This window comes from Etheostoma cragini, chromosome 24 (assembly GCF_013103735.1).
Source record: "Etheostoma cragini isolate CJK2018 chromosome 24, CSU_Ecrag_1.0, whole genome shotgun sequence".
NCBI classification, from domain to species: domain Eukaryota; kingdom Metazoa; phylum Chordata; class Actinopteri; order Perciformes; family Percidae; genus Etheostoma; species Etheostoma cragini.
Window position 1 is genome coordinate 7953755 of NC_048430.1, and position 17942 is coordinate 7971696.

The 17942-nt window shown below is 40.2% G+C and overlaps 3 protein-coding genes across 10 annotated transcripts in view; 1 reads left to right on the plus strand and 2 right to left on the minus strand.

The window, feature by feature from the left end:
- spega (striated muscle enriched protein kinase a) overlaps positions 1 to 5288 on the minus strand; it is a 49036-nt gene extending 43748 nt beyond the window's left edge. For 4 of the 7 annotated variants that reach the window (XM_034864272.1, XM_034864270.1, XM_034864271.1 and 1 more), the window contains exons 1-2: positions 4959 to 5286; positions 3324 to 3878 (exon numbers count right to left, since the gene is read on the minus strand). In XM_034864272.1, the coding sequence (XP_034720163.1) occupies positions 3324 to 3705 (382 nt within the window). In that variant the 5' untranslated portion in view covers positions 3706 to 3878; positions 4959 to 5286. Of the gene's footprint in view, positions 1 to 3323; positions 3879 to 4958 lie in introns of those variants that run through there. The other 3 variants (XM_034864274.1, XM_034864273.1, XR_004655544.1) reach the window with 2 other exon arrangements.
- An 8135-nt stretch (positions 5289 to 13423) lies between these two features.
- inha (inhibin subunit alpha) lies at positions 13424 to 16169 on the plus strand. Its single transcript, XM_034864350.1, has 2 exons — positions 13424 to 14040; positions 15155 to 16169. The coding sequence occupies exons 1-2, from the start codon at positions 13746 to 13748 to the stop codon at positions 15901 to 15903; spliced, it is 1044 nt and encodes a 347-aa protein (XP_034720241.1). The 5' UTR covers positions 13424 to 13745; the 3' UTR covers positions 15904 to 16169.
- A 389-nt stretch (positions 16170 to 16558) lies between these two features.
- LOC117939228 (gap junction gamma-1 protein-like) overlaps positions 16559 to 17942 on the minus strand; it is an 8823-nt gene continuing 7439 nt past the window's right edge. For both annotated transcript variants that reach the window (XR_004655549.1, XR_004655550.1), the window contains exon 6: positions 16559 to 17939. The gene's annotated coding sequence lies outside the window, so the exon portion shown is untranslated. The remainder of the gene's footprint in view (positions 17940 to 17942) is intronic.

Here is a 17942-nt window from a genome sequence, read left to right on the forward strand (position 1 = left end):
GGGGGGAAGGGGTGTAGGAGGGAGGCAGAGGTCAGAGAGATAGACAGCTAGGATCCAGAGAATGAATACAAATGAGAACATTGTGGTGAAAAAAAAATGAAAGGGATACTTTGCCAATATTCAACCAACTTTGTATCATACTACTGTTTGTACTATGTGTACATTAAGTATGTTAAACTTCCCACCATGTGCCTAGATCGCAAACTCAGACAAAACTCAGATTAAACTGTCAAACTAGGCAGCGGTGATCAAATGTAAACCCAAATTCTGTTACTGTATGTCCTGCTTCTCACCTATACTACGGCCAAGTAGCACCAAATTAAAAAAAAATGCCCAATTTATGTATAGACAGCTCAATTGTACCATTAGTAAACTTTTTATTTAAAATGTCACAGCTATGCTATGTCCAGGATTTCAAAGAGAGGAAGATTTGAGAGGGTTAAGTCTCACAACAGTCTAAGTCAAGGCTACAGCTCTGGACATAGAGAGAAAGAAAGTAATACAATTGTTAATCAGATTGAATCCAAAAATAATGCATGTGATCTGTGCTGTCTTATAGCGTTGTTAGATACATCTGAACTTCTTAACTTCAATTAAGCTGAAATGAGCAGAGACAAAAGAGGAGACAGTGAGTGACAGATGAAAAGAAAGAGACAAAAAGCAGAAATAGGCAATGAGGAACAGAGGCCAAAAAGTAGAAACTGATGCTGGATTGAAGTAAGAAGATCAAAAACTAGGAGACTGAGACAGAGAGGTGCTGAGTGATGTGCCAGCTGGACTACGTGTGCCAGCAAATAGTGTGAGAGCAGGTGACATGTGAGCCCAACTTTCTCCACAGGCAAAGGGAACAATGACCTCACTGAACATTTTATTCTGTATTCTACGCATGAGACTCTGTCACTCAACTGGATGATGCAAACTAGTCAGGAGTATTTATACCACCAAATGTGATGTTGATATCCTTAGTTGGCGAGCCAGCTCTAAAATTTATCAGAACATTGTCTGCTTATTAGGCCCTTAATAAAGTTGAGAATCACCACTTAGTTGAATCTGAGGTTTGGATACATTTGATTGCAGTTTATAACGGTGCAACTGCAGTGCAGGTGTAGCAGGTGTGCATAAACTGCTCATTTTATCTAAAAATAAAGAATATCTGGTGTTGGCCTTAACTGAAGAAATCCTATTTTTCTTATCCTTAGCAACAATGGTAGGATATTATTTCTACTGATTTCAAGTGAGCCAAATGTGTTTCAGAAACCTTCAAAATGCATATCACATAATAAGAAAGAACAGAGACAGAACCACAGGAAAGACTGATGAAGACTGACTACTTGATTCAAGGATCCGTTCTGTTATTGTGTTCTCTTGCCACAATTGCACACACAACACAATTTTCCTAATAGTAATATTTTTTGTAGTACACCTGCAGTGCAACCAACATCACATGACTTGCAAGGCTTTAGGTGACATATAGGGCTCTGGGTTATGCTAATCCAGTTGGTTGAGTTGAGTTGGTTACTGAGGAACGGAGGAGAGTTGATATTAAAATAGTCACAAAAGCTTCACTGACAAATGCTCTCCTTATCTCTGCAAGGCAGATGTGACAAGATAAAGTGGAAAATAATTCATTCGACAATCCATTTAAATCCATCAAGTGAAAAACACTAAAGCATATCCAGAAATGTTAACAATGCATGAGACGGGTACATTTTTTGTAGTACCTGGTATGTTACTTCATAACCTGCTCTAAATTATTTGTAGTCCAGTGCATTAAAAAGGCAACTGAAAAGGCTAATGATATGTTAGAGTTGGAGAGTTGTGAGGACTGCTCCAAGAGAGACTTTTGAAAAATATAATCTGTTGTAAATAAACTATCTTGCATGCTTTGCAGTGTGAATTTACTGTATGCTGACAGAACGACCGACCCCAGGCAAACTGTCCCACCAACTGTCCCGGAAAGGTTACGGAGCTGCAACGGCAGCAATTCTAACACAGAGATCGTCTTTACAGCTTAACCCTGAACTTGGTAAGTAACAGCTTTCAAATAGTTATTCTGCAAAATTAAAATCTTGAAGGTTTTCATCCTCGGTTAAACCTACCCAAACTTAGACTAGATCCACAACGTTTTACTTCCGGGATTGCTCTGTTAACGCTGGAAAATGCGCTGGATTTCACTCTCTTTGGCCAGATGTATTGATTTCAAACCATAGTATAAAAAACATGTACACTACCGGTCGAAAGTTTGGGGTCACTTACCATTCCACTCCATTATAGACAGGATACCAGCTGATCTGGGTGGGTGGCTGATCTTTAATGCAATATCTACATTTCCCATTATCAGCAACCATTCATCCAATGATCCAAATGCACATTTTGTTTACTAATCTGATATTATTTTAAAAAACTAACTAAGAAAACATTAAACAACCCTTTTACAATTATGTAAGCACATAATGTAATCTGGAAACTGCTGCCCTGGTTAAAAAAAACAAGGCAACTGATCTCAGCTGGGATTCTGTCTATAATGGAGTCCAATGGAAATTTGTGAGTGACCCCAAACTTTTGACCGGTAGTGTATTTGCAGTCTAACCTTCTTGCATTATGTTGACAACCATGTTACTAGATTACATTACTGTGCTGGATTCACTACGTTAATATACAGCAGCTGATGATAGTGATTGCCGATGTAACAGCCGCTGTTTCTCTGTTTTAATGTCTTGAAGGTTACTTTCCACAGGCTCATGGGAATTTCCCAAGTTTCCTGGTTGAAATTAGACACAACATCCCAATAGGAATGTTCTTGCCAGGTGCCCGAACCCCGACTTCCTCAGCTCAGTAAACATAACAAACAGCCACCAAAGGTTCCGCTGAGCAGCTAATAGGAAGGAATGGCGATCCTCCTCCCCTCCAACAAGTCTCTACTTAATCAACAAGCTTATTTTAAGTGTCCCCTGGTGCTGATCTGCAGACATGGAAACTGTCTGATGATCAAAAGCAAAGTCTGGGATATATTGTGTTGTCTGGGTGAGCTTTCACCGACTGGGATAATGTATCAAGGGATCTAATGTGAATTAGAAAAGTGTTGAGAATGGCAAGAAGTTTAACAGATTTTAATATTTTATCTAGAAATATAAGGGTGTTCCAGTGTTTGTCCTAAATCAACCGGTGTTCTATATGTACACAAGGAAATGCTAGACCAGTTTCAATTAGTGATTGGTCCATTTGATGACCCTTTTGGAGCTTAAAAAAAAAAGAAGCTATTGCCAAATACGAGGTGTTATATGTAAGTAAAGACAGTGTAAGTTCCAGTTGCTTGTGATTACCTTCACCAAGGTCCATAATGGCCAAGACAGCACTGCAGCTTGCCTCGCCCAGCTCGTTGGTCGCCACGCATGTGTACAAGCCAGCGTCGCTCGTGCGGCAGTCCCGTATCCACAGCCCGCCTGAGTCCTGGGCTTCTGATGCAGGGAGGAGCTCATCGTTGTGGTACCAAGTCAGCAGAGGTTTCGGAAATCCTGCCACTGACACCCTCAGCCGGATATCACAACTTGTTCCTACGGCTGCTTTACGGAGTTTGCGGGTGAAAACTGGCGCCGTGGGTGCCGGCACTGCGACCCCAGCGTCTGGAACAATCTGGTCCTTGCTGATTTTGGGCCTCTTGGATGGGATGTCGAGATTGGGACTGGATCCAGGGCCTTCTGCCATCTTGATTTCTTTCGTACTTCTTTACGGCCAGGAGTTTTTAGCTGGTAATTGATCGGGCTATCAAGATGAGCTGCAGTTACTGAACGTCTCTTCTGGAAGACTCCATTGCTTCAGATATCTCTGGGCTCACAGGGAGGGCAGAGGATGGTTGACCTGGGCTGTTGCACCGGGGACTGCAATGACCAGAGTGCATCAATCAGAATGACGTCAATGTCATGTTCGGATATTTCACAGTTTGAATATAGACACAGTTTGCTAGTGAGTATGCTCATCAGATAAAATTCAAATCAGTGTTAATTCGTTCAAACGGCTTAAAACAACCTGCAATTAGATTTTTATGACACGCATCCTTGTGCAGTTGTTTTGTGAATAATAAGTTCCTATCCATAAAAATGACAGCATTGCTGTGCAAAAACCTTAAAAATGAAGGCCTTCTACATTCAGTAAATGGAGACCTCACTAAAGATGCTATTGTTGAGTTGCTTTATGTGAAGTGTAGGATCCAACGTTTTGGGATTTTGATCCATACGGTGGGCTAAATGTCAAGATGTGGGTGCCTTTTTATCGGCCTCCTGCAAGTCCCCCAAAACTTAGTGTTCATTACCGAGGATTAGACTTCCAGGGGATTTGCCTTGTTGTTTGGTGCATACAATAAACATATTTGTTGGGTATTACATTGTTGGAGTATTCTCTAGCAAAGCAATACATGACCTAATATTTCTCTTACGCATCAACCTGTGAACGTAGTACACACGTAATGTGCAATACAGACAGAAGTAGTCATGGTACTGTAGCCGGGATGTGACGATTCGAGACGATACTGGTGTGTGTGATCTTTTATTGAAAACAGGAGCCAGGGGTGTTTAAAAGCATGTGATATAAGTTATAGAAGTCTTACAAATGAGGTTAGTAGGATGGCCCAAAGGACTTATACACTGAAGGCAGGGATTTGCTTCCCGTTTCTTCCCCACTATTACCTCTGACAACCTTTTCCTAAGTAGTTCTTCCTGAAAAACGAGTTACGCCAGCTCACAAAGGGCCTAATTTTTTTGGTTTTTAGGATTGGGACTTTCATAATTAAGTAATTTTTCATAACTATTCAAAATGGCAATAAATAGCATAATGAATGATCAAAGAATACATTAGCATCTGCATTTGCTGCATATGCTCATTTCTGATATCCCACTAATTTAATGAGCCATAGAGTTTCTTAAAATAGACTTCTCCCGATAATACAAAGAAGTGCATCTTACCTCACTTTTGCTACTAAAGCTGAAAGGAATCCCTTTGGACATCCCTGCAAAGTCAAAGTTAAGGTAACAAGATCCATGAAGCAAAATATTTCATCTCAAATCATTTGCTAGAGCCCGTGTCTCTGCGTGTCCTTTAGTGAGCAGAGGCTGTAGGTGTAAGTCCACCCTAGATCAAGTAGCATTAGCAGGCCATGCTAATTAAAAAAAAAAGTTACCATGGTCCCTTTCAACAGATTCCGCCCTGGTGAAGAGTGGTGAGACCGAGGGAGAGCCTTTATCCGAAATGTCAAACCACTCAGGCCTTCTGCTCTAGTGGAACTACATTTGGGTACTTACATAAGAAATAAAATACAATTTAACCTTTTTATCTTCGGAGCACTTTAATCACCTCATGCTGTCTGTCTCTCTCTCTCTCTCCCCCATCTCCCTGCTTCACCGCCCCAAACTCCCCCAGGTTGGGAACGACAGCTGCACCACCACAGATAGGTCACATATCTTGGGCTGCCATGTATGACTGATACGCACGCACGCATGAGCGCGCACACACACACGCACACACACAGTTGATAACATTATCTAAAGGGCTTGTGTGTGTGACAGGCAGAACAGAAACAGCATGCATGTGGCAGTTGGAGTTGCTATAAAAAGAAAGTCTAAGAATAAAGGGCAGTGATTCATACAACTGTAGGACAGTGATATAACAATGGCTTGCAATGTAAGTGGTCGGGTAGGGATGGACCGATTACCAGGCCGTTTGCAGATTATCTGTAGCTGGGTTTTAATTGCCTGATAACCGATAAAGTTAATGAATTAAAAAGGGTGCTACTTTGGCTCAGCTGCAGCTCTGCGTCCGTCCCTCTGCTTCGGTTTCAGTCAACACTGAGTCTGACTTAATGTCCCGCCCACAACACTCTCCGACCATCATGTACTGTGTATGATGTTGAAAGTTTGTCATTAGTTAAATAATTGCTTAAAGTATTTAGACAAAGTTTTGTGTATATATATATATATATATATATATATATATATATATATAGACAGACACACACACACACACACTAAAAAGGCTTTTAAAAAGTATAACTAAAATAGCTTTTATTATTATTTTACAAAATGCAAGTGAGCAAAGAAAAGGATAATCTAAATTAAATCGATATTTGGTGGTACTACTCTTTGCCAGCATTGATTTTGTTTTTTTTGTTTTATGGGGGGGGGGGGGGGATTTTTAGGCCTTTACTTTGACAGGACAGCTGAAGACATGAAAGGGGGGAGAGAGGGAAAGGACGTGCATGCAAGGGCCGCAGGTCGGACTCCGACCTGCGGCTGCGGCGCTGAGGAGTAAACCTCAATATTCAGCTGCCTGCTCTACCAACCAAGCTATCCGGGCGCCCACAGCCTCAATTCCTATTGGTACACTTTTTGCAGTTTTGCAAGATCATAATCAGGTGTATGATCACCCAGTTAGACACATGTAGGTTGAAACAGAGTCATTAAAGGAAACAGAAAGCGCTGTGTGGGAGGCTTATATCTGCCTGAGGAACAAGGTGACGCTGTAGAAGACAGTTTTGTCTCACGGGTCATACACCATGGCAAGACAGACAAGACTTACACAGTTGTCAATTTCCCGTCCAGCACCCACGTCATTTAAATAGCAGATGCACGTCCTGCACCCATGGCCGTGCTGGTAATCGCGCAATGAACACTGATGCGTTTATGTACTATACTGTTGATTTGTTTGAACATATACACACACACACACACGTACTATTTTTTCTGAAAAAGCAACTGTCAAACTTAAGAAAAGCACCTTGATCCACTGACACCCCTCTGAGGGAACGGGCTGAGGTAAAGGATGACTGAGTTTGAAAGGGCATGCTTCAGATCTCCCCGACTTTATTCTGCTCATGGCAGGTTTGACTTTGAGGAGCTGTGGCGACAAGTCCTCCAGCCACGGAAGACTCCAGTTCATTTGGACTTAAAATCATTTATCCAAGTATAAGAAATACAGCCAGAGTCCTGGACCTCACTGTTTGTGATAATATTCGTCTTCTACCTTAAAAACAGCCTCCTAAAACATCGTCATAATCAAATTCTGTCCTGTATGCAGTGTACTGTGTCCACCCCCAGGGCTGTTTACTGTAGGTTTTCAGGGTGCTCCTATTTAAGGATGTACGTGTAAGAAACTGTGTTCTGCTGTGTAATCATCACTTGCTACGGCTGACAGGATGTTTTTCCCAAGATTGGCAATCATCGGCTGTGAGTACCACCTGTTCTGATGTCTTTAATGGTCACTAACAGAGTGTTATTGTAAAAATGGGACCAAATGATGTTGTTATGTGGTCATTTGAAAGGTTCAATTATATTTCTTTATGTTTTGTATCTTTTAGTTCTGGCTGCAACTTGGTGTTTGAAATTATTTATATGATTTCCTTCCATGTTTTGTTTATTTCAGTAAATCTTTTTATTCTGTAATCTACCAATCGTAAACCAGAAGAAACTAGATTAGACTGTACGATGGGGCCTGTCCTGGTGTAAACAGCCAGCTGCAACGCTGTAAGTATTCTATTATTTACTCTCACCACCTTCTTTTCTATCAGGCTTCAGCTCCATTCTTTCCCTTTCCTACAATCACTCACTTGTTAATATTTTGCTTTTCTGCAGATACCACTGAAGATGTTGGGATGATTTTAGGATTTGCAAACTAAGACCAGTCCTTATCTCCTGATGTTTTTACAGATGGATATGTTTGTTTATTTAAAAAAAAAAAGTCTCCCCATGATTTTTTTTAAATAAATATAATCATACTTATATATGCAATCAATACCATCTACAGTACACACACACACACACACACACACACACACACACACACACACACACACACACACACACACACACACACACACACACAGATTACAATTGTAAGGTATAGTGGAGATATGCTTAAGACTTAATTTATTGTACATCTAATACGGTTTCTATTTAGCTTAAGTCATTCTTGTCTGTGTTATGAAACATTTCGTTTTTATCTCTTTTCCGCCCTCAGAAACAGGAGCCCTTACCATTGTGAAGGCCAATTTCGGGCGTGTGGCCGTGACCATCTGCACCGACCTTGGAAAATGACCTTCTGTGCAAGGTCCACAGCTGCGGGACACCTGAATACAATGTGTGTATTGGTCCTGAAGACAAAAGACTTGAGTGGAGACCAAGGGAATGAGCCATTTGTTCTATATTGTTGTTTTTCTTGAATATCATTTTTTTTTGACATTACTATTTGTGCTATACAATAATAATGAACATACTGTAGATGTAGTAAATCTCTGTATGGTAATAATAATACTAGCAGTATAAATGGCTGGTTATTTTTTTTCCCAATGCAGAATCGGCCTTATCTTCAAATTGGTTGGGTTTTTGCCAAAACGCAACCAATATAACACCTAATGTAAAAAATATAAATCAATGACCTTTGCTTTTCTTTTGAATTTACCCTCAGGTGTAAGGGCAACCAATCATGCGATGTTACCGCCAACTCTGACAATCTGGGCGCACCTGCTAACTGTGAGGATCTCCCCCCACTGTGCACGTTTTTTGCAGACAGTTGAAGTGTTAAACGTGTCATACCTGAGGATGTTTTCCTGTAACCTGTAGGAGATCTAAATCTGACAACAGCATCTCAGGGATCAGCGGTGACGTCCTCATTTATTTCATTGACATGGGTTGTTTGGTCTATAAAATGTAAAATGGGAAATAGGAAAATGGTGAAAAGCATCAATCCGTGTTTCCCGAAGTCCAGTGTGCAACCTCAAGAGAGACAAAGCTAGAAAAATATTCATATTTGAGAAGCTGGAGTCAGAGAATTTGTACTTTTCTTAACATTAAAGATGAATCAAACCGATCTAATCAATTACCATAGTATTTAGCGATTCATTTAACAGCTGACAACTAATTGGTTCATTCTTGCAACTCTAATTTCATCCAATTTATCCATTGGTTTTATCCAAACACATATCAAAAACAATGTGATGAGATTAATTATTAAAAGAGTGCAACTAAGGATTGTGTTTTTGTCGTTTTGCCACATCTGCACCAGTAAAATCTATTTTATGTATGTGTGAAAGTCAGTTAACTTTTCATTTTAAATATTTTTTCTCCCCGTGATACCGAATGGGGGATGTAAATATGAAAATGTTCAACCTATTTCCTTATTTATCATGTATTTCTCAGAGTTTGACTTCTTTACCCATTAAACTGCAGGAATTAGCCTGTCCTCAACCAAGAATAGCACCTGGCTTTTATGCATCTTTTTACCATTTTACTTACTTAATGTTTAAGAAATTCTAAGCATCAGATGTAGTACTGATCCAGCTTTCCTTCACTGAACTAATTTGAGACTTTTCTTTCTTATCTTCTTCAACATTATGATGGGATAAGAGTTCATGTTGAGTTACAGTTGTTAAAATCATGCTGAATAGGCTTAATTATGCACATACAATTTCAGATCAAGTACATACCTGTATTGCATGCCTGTGTGTCATGAAAGACACATCTGGTGATGTAGTGTTTTAACGCCCTCTTCTGGTAAATGATTTCATTTTTCATTTCAGTCTGACAATTAATATTCTCAGCATCTTAAGGCGCCCAGATGGCTCAGTTGGTGGAGCGGGCGCCCATATATAGAGGTTTAAAAAACCTGCATAATTTGGTCCGGACAATAAGACTGGTAGTATTAAGTGTGTCACAAGTATTAGTATTAAGTGTCCCACATGTACTTCAAAAACAATACATGGATTAAGTGTGGAGCTAGAGGCAATTCACTTTATAGCATTTATTAGCCCCACTGTTCCATTCTCAGGTATACCTCCGTGGAGATTCCTTATGCCATCCATAGATCCAATCAGCAGGAAAAATTAAAAGAGAAACCTAAAATGCTACCCAAGCAGATAATAGTACAAAACAAGAAATTCAGGCTCAAAAGAAGCAGAGACTGGGGCACACAGGTGGTGCATTCTTCATTATGATGTAGTGACGCAATGATGCAGTGAAAAAGAGCCTTTCAGACCGACTTTCAGTGGGCATATATAGCTGATGTACTTGGAATATTGTTAGCATTACAATGGGGTGGAAGAAAATAATAACAACCCCAGTGTTGTAATTGCTTCTGTTTCTCAGCACAGTCAAAGTCTGGAAAGTTGTCACGCAGGCAGGATATTGTGTATGCCATTTTCCATGTGCTCTTCAGGCTACAGAGGGGATTTGACATCTTCTTCTTTTGGGTTCCTGCTCATGTATGGGTGGAAGGAAATGAAAGGGCAGACATATTGCTAAAACAATTATTTAAACAGACAGGTGTTGAGGTTATAGTAAAACTGTCATGCACAAAACCTGGGATACTGGGACCTGCTTGACACAGCAAGACACCTTTGTATTCAAAAAGCAGGAGCCCAAAGAAATAGATGGCTGTAACCCGTCTGAAAATTACATTCAACTTAAATCAAACGCTTCATAGATTAGGCAAGGACCACTTTCTTTAACTGTCTATGGCAAGCACCCTAGCTAGCGCCCTAGTATACGGCACAGGGCATTGTAATAAACCGGAAACAAAGATATTACAACAGGTAAGATGAAGAAATAAGAATTCATATCAAATTGATGAAACGTTTCATTAGGGAATCAGCTAGGAAAGACATCATGGGGAGTACGCAATTTGTGATTAGTAAAACATTAATAATAGAGCTAATTAGTTCATTTGTTGCTAAGCTAACATTAGCTAAGTTTAGCTAACGCTTGACATTGCTGTGTAATAGACGTTACTGCGTCAGTGTGCTGACTTTTTGACACTTCTCTTGTTTGCTCTGTTACTGCATAGACCGTTAATATTAATATATAGTCTACTGTTACTGCCAGGCTTACGTTACGTTGCAGTATGCCACAAACAGACATTTGTTAGATGTTAACGCAAAGCAAAGTGTGTAGCTAGCTAACTCACCAGGAGAGCTTTTCGTTGCCTGGCGGTTTGCGCAGGTGTTGCTAATAACATCGATGATGATGAAAAAAAAGAGCCATGGCAGTGAGCCAGAATGAACAATATCAGAACCTTGAAACCGGCTTTGCTAAATTTAATTGAGCTTTCCTTCTTTTCTATTATTTACACGTTTGCCTGTTTCCCAGTGAACAATTTTTGGTTCACAGAACCTTCTGGAAACGTGCGTTTTTGGTTGCGGGAACGTTTCCCGAAGGTTAGGTTTGGTTAGGTTTTGGTTGTGTTTAGGTTGCATAGGAAAGTTGGTATTATGTTGTGGGAACGTTACTTTCTGGTTACATCAAACGTTCTCAGAATGTTCCCCTAACGTTCCCCTAACGTTGCAACCTTTAGAGAATGTTCCAGATGGGTTCACCTAAAGTTACAACTCTTAGAGAACGTTCCCCTAACGTTCTTTTTTTACATTCCCCTACCTTTAAAAAACTTTAACAACCATGATACCAATTGTATTATTACTTAAACTTTCTGTGCATGAGCAGAAATTAATTATTATATATTATCATGAAATAATGAACAGGCAAACTTGATGGGATTTAAAACTTTAATATACAATATAAAAATTTACAAAAGCTATGTACAAGAAGCTGTGACACGTCAAAGTGCCAGTTATCTGTAATTACTACTTGTGACCACAGTGGCCGCTATTTAACAAGTTATATTCTCACTGATCAAATGTCAGAAACAAGAGATCTTCAACAGGGGTTTAAATGTCTTAACATGATCTAACATATTAATTAGCAAATATAATGATAGGTAAGATAGTCGCGAAGGTAGCCATTCACAGATAACAGTTCATCCCAAAAAATTCACTGTGTATGTTTAAGATTAAAAGATGATTTATAAAATCATGTCAACAATTATTATTTTACTAGCTGAGTATTCTATGCACTAAAAATGTATAAAAGCATTAGGCCGCCCTACATTGTTTTATGCAACTAATGGTATGTAGTGTATCCTTACCTAGTCTATTTGAGTTTCATCAAATCATTTGTAATAATTAGTATTTTTAACAACACCTTGAGTGTTCATGAACATTGGTTAACTCTAAAGACAACTGGTTAGCTCAAAAAACAAAGCTTTGGGGAACATCTGGTCTTTGGCCTGTTAAACAGCTGATAAAATGTCCTAGTAGGCCCACAGAAACACACAAAAAAACATTTCAAGGCCAGTCCGATAAAGACAAAAGCTTTGCCTTGCAGAGACTTTTTGTTTAGTGGGAAAACAGGTGTGTGTGTGTCAGTGTTAGATATGCCCGCCACGATGGGGTCAACGTGTGCACGATAATCTCTTCTGCAATAAAGGGCACCCATTCGTGTTTTAATGAGAAGGTTGGTCTACAAGGCTACAAACATAAAGATATCTTTTATTTGACTTTGAAACTTGTTTTTTGGTATATTTACAGTAAGCAGTTATTTTCCACATATTGCAGGTGATGAGAAAAAATCAGAAAATGTGTTATTTAATATAATCAGGATTACGTACTGTATGCTACATTAGTTTAGTGCAGAGGGGCCAAACTTATTTTCTAAGGGCCACACATGAAGGGCTAGACATGTAAAGTTCATTGACATGCTTTTGTGTTATTGATAAAGTCATATATATTTGACTGTAGTACTGTATGTTGCGTTTTGTATGCATTTACAGCTACATCTTTGTAGCATTTTTCATCATTTTGGATTTTTTTACCAACTTTTTGTGGCTTTCTGAAATAGTTTTGTCACTTTTTTTTTTAATTTGCTCTTCTTTCAATTTTGTTGCATTTCTGTCGATCTAGCAAATCAAGCAAACCAAAGATGACATATTTTCTTTTTCTTTTTTTAAGCATTTCTATCCGACCGGCTTGGAGTTAAAAGGGGAGAAAGAGGGGGAATGACATGCAGCGATGGGTCACAGGTTGGGGTTGAACCCGCGGCCGCTGCATGAAGGACTAAGCCTCTTTATACGGGTGTTTGTTCTACCAGTGAAGCTACGAAGGTACCCAGTTATTAATGGACTTAATTCAATAAATTGAATATGAACTCTCTCTCTGCTTCTGGGGGAATTTATGAGTCTCAAAGTTGACAAAGCTGCCAAAATTCTGCTCTAAATGTCAGATAATTGCAGTTTTAAAGACAATTTCCCTTGTTTTTGGTTTGGCGCACAACAAGGCCGCCCAAAGTCTATTGTGAACCTACATTGATAAGCGGGCCGGATCTAAATGGGCACGGGGCCGGGTTCGGCCCACGGGCCTCGAGTTTGACACTTGTGGCTTAGAGTGTGTTATAATTTTCACGTAAAAGCAAAATAACTCTGAAGACTTAGCAATGAAGTAGAGTGTAAAAAAACCTTTCCACGTACAGTATGTGACAGTGACTGGTTTCTATACCCTCAAATATATGCCAACGAAAAGCAACTCTGTGGGAAACAAAAGAAGAAAATAAAACATGCGACACGTTCCCTCGATGCTGGGTGAAACAGCTACAGAAACAGATAATGCAACATCCCAACCGTCAAGGCCATTCTTTGCTATCTTCCATTTATGTGTTGGCAACAAATGGCTTTTTCTCTTGCAGACTTACCTCAGACCCAGATAGAGCCAGAGCCAGACTAATACGTGTGAGAATAAAGAAAGTCCCAGAAGAAATTGAAGTTTCTGGGGCTAACCGGACCTCCATATTTGTAGAAACTCTGAACCAATTTTATTTGTTACGGGTGGAAGGTATTTTGCACCCAAAAGTATCAAGTGGTTGTCAGTAAACAGTAGGGTCATGGTGTCCTGTGCTCTCTTCATCCTGGGACCTCTGTGGATCCACATGCTGACACAAGCCTGCAGCGGAGAGGAGCTGGCCCGGGAAGCGGTGTTGTCCTGGTTCAGGGAGCGGGTTCTGGAGGGCCTCGGGCTGGAGGAGCCTCCTCTAGTGCGCGGTCCTGATAGGGACACAGCCCAGCCAGAAGCAAGGCATGCACCCCTGAGGGCCCCCAGGACAAGCAGGACAGCGTGGGTCAACCATAAAACCAGACCGACCAAAGAAACATCTCAAATTATTCTCTTTCCCAGCTCTGGTGAGAAGCTTTGTTGTTGTTGTTGTTTTCTTTACCTGAATTATACTTCTAAAACTCAATTCCCCTTATTCTATGTGCACAGCTTCCTTAATCCAAAAGAAAAAGTGTGTTTTTGTTCAATAATAGGAAACATTTGGTTTTCTGTGGGAGCGAAATTATACATACCCGGATATTCAAAAGAATATAATGGACAAACACATTCCAATAAAGCACCAATGTATCATATTTTTACTTGCAACTGCACAACTAAACTGCCCATTCATGTGAAAATAAATCTTAAATATTTAGTCTTCTCTAAAAATGCAGCAAAGTGCTTCAGTGAAAATTTCAATTTTTGTTCTTTCTTTGAACCACACTGCCTAGATTAAATTGTCATATATTCCTTATATATGTCATTGTCATATTGTCATTATTTCATAATGCCGTAAACTCACTATATGCAAGCTGCAGATGTGAAACAAATAAATTCAAATACTTACACTGTATATTAATATGCTCTAAGTTGGTGTAGGCAGGTGTCCTTCCAGATCATAGAAACAATTGAAGTGGCCTTAACTTAAAGACCCTGTTTGTTAACTGTTTGTGTTAAATGGGCTTTAAAGAGCAACTTAACACCAGGCTGAAATGCAGTTTGATGGCCCTCTCTGGTCGATAGTCTGTTTCACTGACGTGATGTCACAGTGTCCTGGACATACATGGAAGAGAACAGCTGTACATAACTAGCCTGGCTTCGCCCTCCTACGTACTTCCGCTCAATGTTCGGTTTCCTTCAGTACTACGTGTGGGTTTGCAGTATATTCACAGATTTGAACGTTGACGTTGGGGTTGTGCTTGTCAATGGAGAGAGGCCAGACTGTAGAGTCTGGTAGGACCATGCTAGTACATAACTGCAGCAGAAGTTAAACCACTGGAGTTCAGCATAAAAACAGATTTTATAGGTGATTATAATTTGTTTGTAAATCTCATTAAAATGTACAGTGCTGTGTGTTATCTAAAAGAAGCCGTAGACACTGGAGACTCCTCTAGATAACAGCAGGACCCAGAGGGAGCCCCAAATTGCCCACTATAAAAAGCAATAAACATCGCTCACTGCTCGCTTATATCACTTTGGCAGACTCATCCTGTGCCGGACCTGACTCAGCTCCTGGAAAAACCTCCACCAGCCACTTCACATATTACTTCCAGCCCTCCATGAACAACCACGAGACCCTGGTCACATCTGCCCACTTCTGGTTCTATGCAGGCAAAGGAGCCTCAGCCAACTCCTCCGCCCAGCTGTTCATTCTCACTTCGGCACAGCAGCTTCTTCGGGCGGCGGAAGATCCATCAAAGACCAGCCCAGATGGATGGACCACCTACTACCTGGATCAAACCCTGCTAGCCTCTCTGTGCGAGGGCCCTTTTCTGCTCCAGGTCCGCTGTCCAGCCTGTCAGTGCCACACCAACGAACCAGACAAGACGCCCTTTCTTCATCTCCACACTCGGCCTCGGGGTCCTGTCCGCTCCCCCCGCCACGCACCAGTAACCATCCCCTGGTCTCCTTCTGCTATGGACCTGCTCCGGCGGCCCTCTCAGGAGAGACCTCTGCACGCCGACTGCCACAGAGCAGAGATTGAAATCAGCTTCGAGGAGCTGGGCTGGGACAACTGGATCGTCCATCCAAAGCTGCTGACTTTCTACTACTGTCATGGGAACTGCTCAGCCTGGGATCGAACCGCCGCAATGCTGGGGATCACACAGTGCTGCGCTCCGGTCCCAGGGACCATGAAGTCCCTGAGGATCACCACAACATCTGACGGCTGGTACTCGTTCAAGCATGAGACCTTGCCCAACATTATGCCTGAAGAGTGCTCTTGTATTTGAACATTTTAGCCTGTTTTCACAAAATTACAGACATTTGTTTACTTATGTGCCATCTCGCAAAGGGGTCATTTCTGGTTTTATGTGCTCAAGTTTTTGAGATTTCTGCCTTTAACTAATTGCTATCAAAGAATTAGTCCCTCTGAAAAATGTCCACAGCAAGTCTGGAAAATCCAGCAACAGGGATATTCTTTCCGGAACGACGTGTTGCTCTTCAAATGTAATGTTTAAATGAAATTATATTTAAGATTGGAGGGTTTTAAAATCTGAGCACATATGACAAATACAATTTTAAGTAAATTTAAAAAAAAAGTGTTGTGTGAATATAACCTTTAAAGGTCTGCTCTTAAATGCCACTGGCTAATCACACACTTTATTAAGCTACAATTTGTAGGTATAAAAACTGCAAGGCCAAGCCTTGGTGTTGTGAGTCTGACCTTTAGAGGGCAGTGTAATACTACATTCCCACTGCATCAGTTATCAGTGCCATCATATACTGTCTGAATGCTTTTACAATACATTAAATAATTGATTTGAAAATGGAACTCTTGTGTTCTGTAAATTCCACAAATGTTATTGTATAAGCTCCCCGATTCATAACTTGTCATAAACACACAAATGTGTATGCTGCAACTTTACAAGAGACAAGCACATGCAATACTGTTCAAATATATTTATTTACTCTGAAGACAAAATAATCTCTACAGTTACAAAAACTACAAAACTGGCAATACAAAAAAAAAGTATCAACCATTGAAGAAATACCATATTCAAAATGGAATGTCGTACCTTGCATTAAAGTAGCAAAAGTGGAATTGAGATGATTACAAAAATAAAGCATCAAACAGCTCTTTGGCAATCTGTAGTTTCATTATTTCAACCATAGATCATTAATCTAACAGACAGGTTATGAAAAAGTATGAACTCTGTATGAACACTGAAAGCTATTGATCAAAAGACTCGATGAATTGTAGATTATGCGTGTTTACACGGCCCAGAGCTGTGCGTCTGCAGCCAACTGTCATCCTTTCCTCAGCTGGGTTGTGGTTTTCCATGATAGATGAAAGCAACGGAGGGGTAGTTGCATGTCAAGGATGGAAAATATGTCTCACCAAAGAAGAATGTACATTTTTTAAAAGGATAGAATTTCATTGTTGACTGTATCTCAAAAGACAGATGTTTCCAGCTGTTTGCAAAAACATTTAAATTTCTGCAGTGACGAACATTGTGATAACTTTTTTCTTTTAAATAGTACATCATTTAGGAAATAAGAGATTTACTGACATCTAGGAGCGTGTGAAATAGCTGGCGTTTGTGATGCCGATACGTCCTTCTAGACAAAAGTAAATATTATAGTTAGGTACTGGTAAAAAATAAGGATTTTAAATGAATTGATTGTACAAAAAAAATGATTCTTAGGAACATTTCCTGTTGTTAATTCAAGCATTTCCCAGGTAAACATTTTGGCTGATTGGAGTAAATATACAGGCTTCAAAATTCTGTCAAATATTTCTGAAATGGTGTGGCTTGTGACTGATAAACACCAATAATCCCTAACATTAATCTGTTTAAATTAAACATGACTCATCTAGCGCAGGTTAAGCCGCCCTCGTTGCTGCACACGCTCCAGAAGGGACACAACCAAAAGGCTGTGTTGTTGGAGATTGAGGTTAACAAGCCTCAAAGCGAGACTAACATTTGGCGACATTTCATAAATAGAGAGCCTCTCTTTTGTGAGGGAGACAACAAAAGTACACTTGGCCAGAGGACTTTAAAGCTTTCGATGATCCTTACAAGGTCTGAAATGGACTTATTGCATGGTCACAAAAACACAAGAGTAGGCGAAAGAACAGGGTGTAGACAAGGTTTAAGCCAAAGGCACAGTCAAGGTTTGGAAGGAGGTCAGCATGCAGAAACTCGAGATGTGGCAGGCTTTCAAGTTTAGAGTCCTGAAGATGAACCATTTGTCACAACACAGCTTGGTCAGCATTTTTTCTCCTTTCTGACTGACCCCTAATACTGAAAGGCATATTTCTCTCTCA

Coding starts and splice junctions, on each gene's coding strand:
- inha (XM_034864350.1), top strand. CDS start 13,746: ATGGTGTCCTGTGCTCTCTTCATCCTGGGACCTCTGTGGATCCACATG. Junction 14,041..15,154: donor TATTCTCTTTCCCAGCTCTG/GTGAGAAGCTTT, acceptor TCACTTTGGCAG/ACTCATCCTGTGCCGGACCT.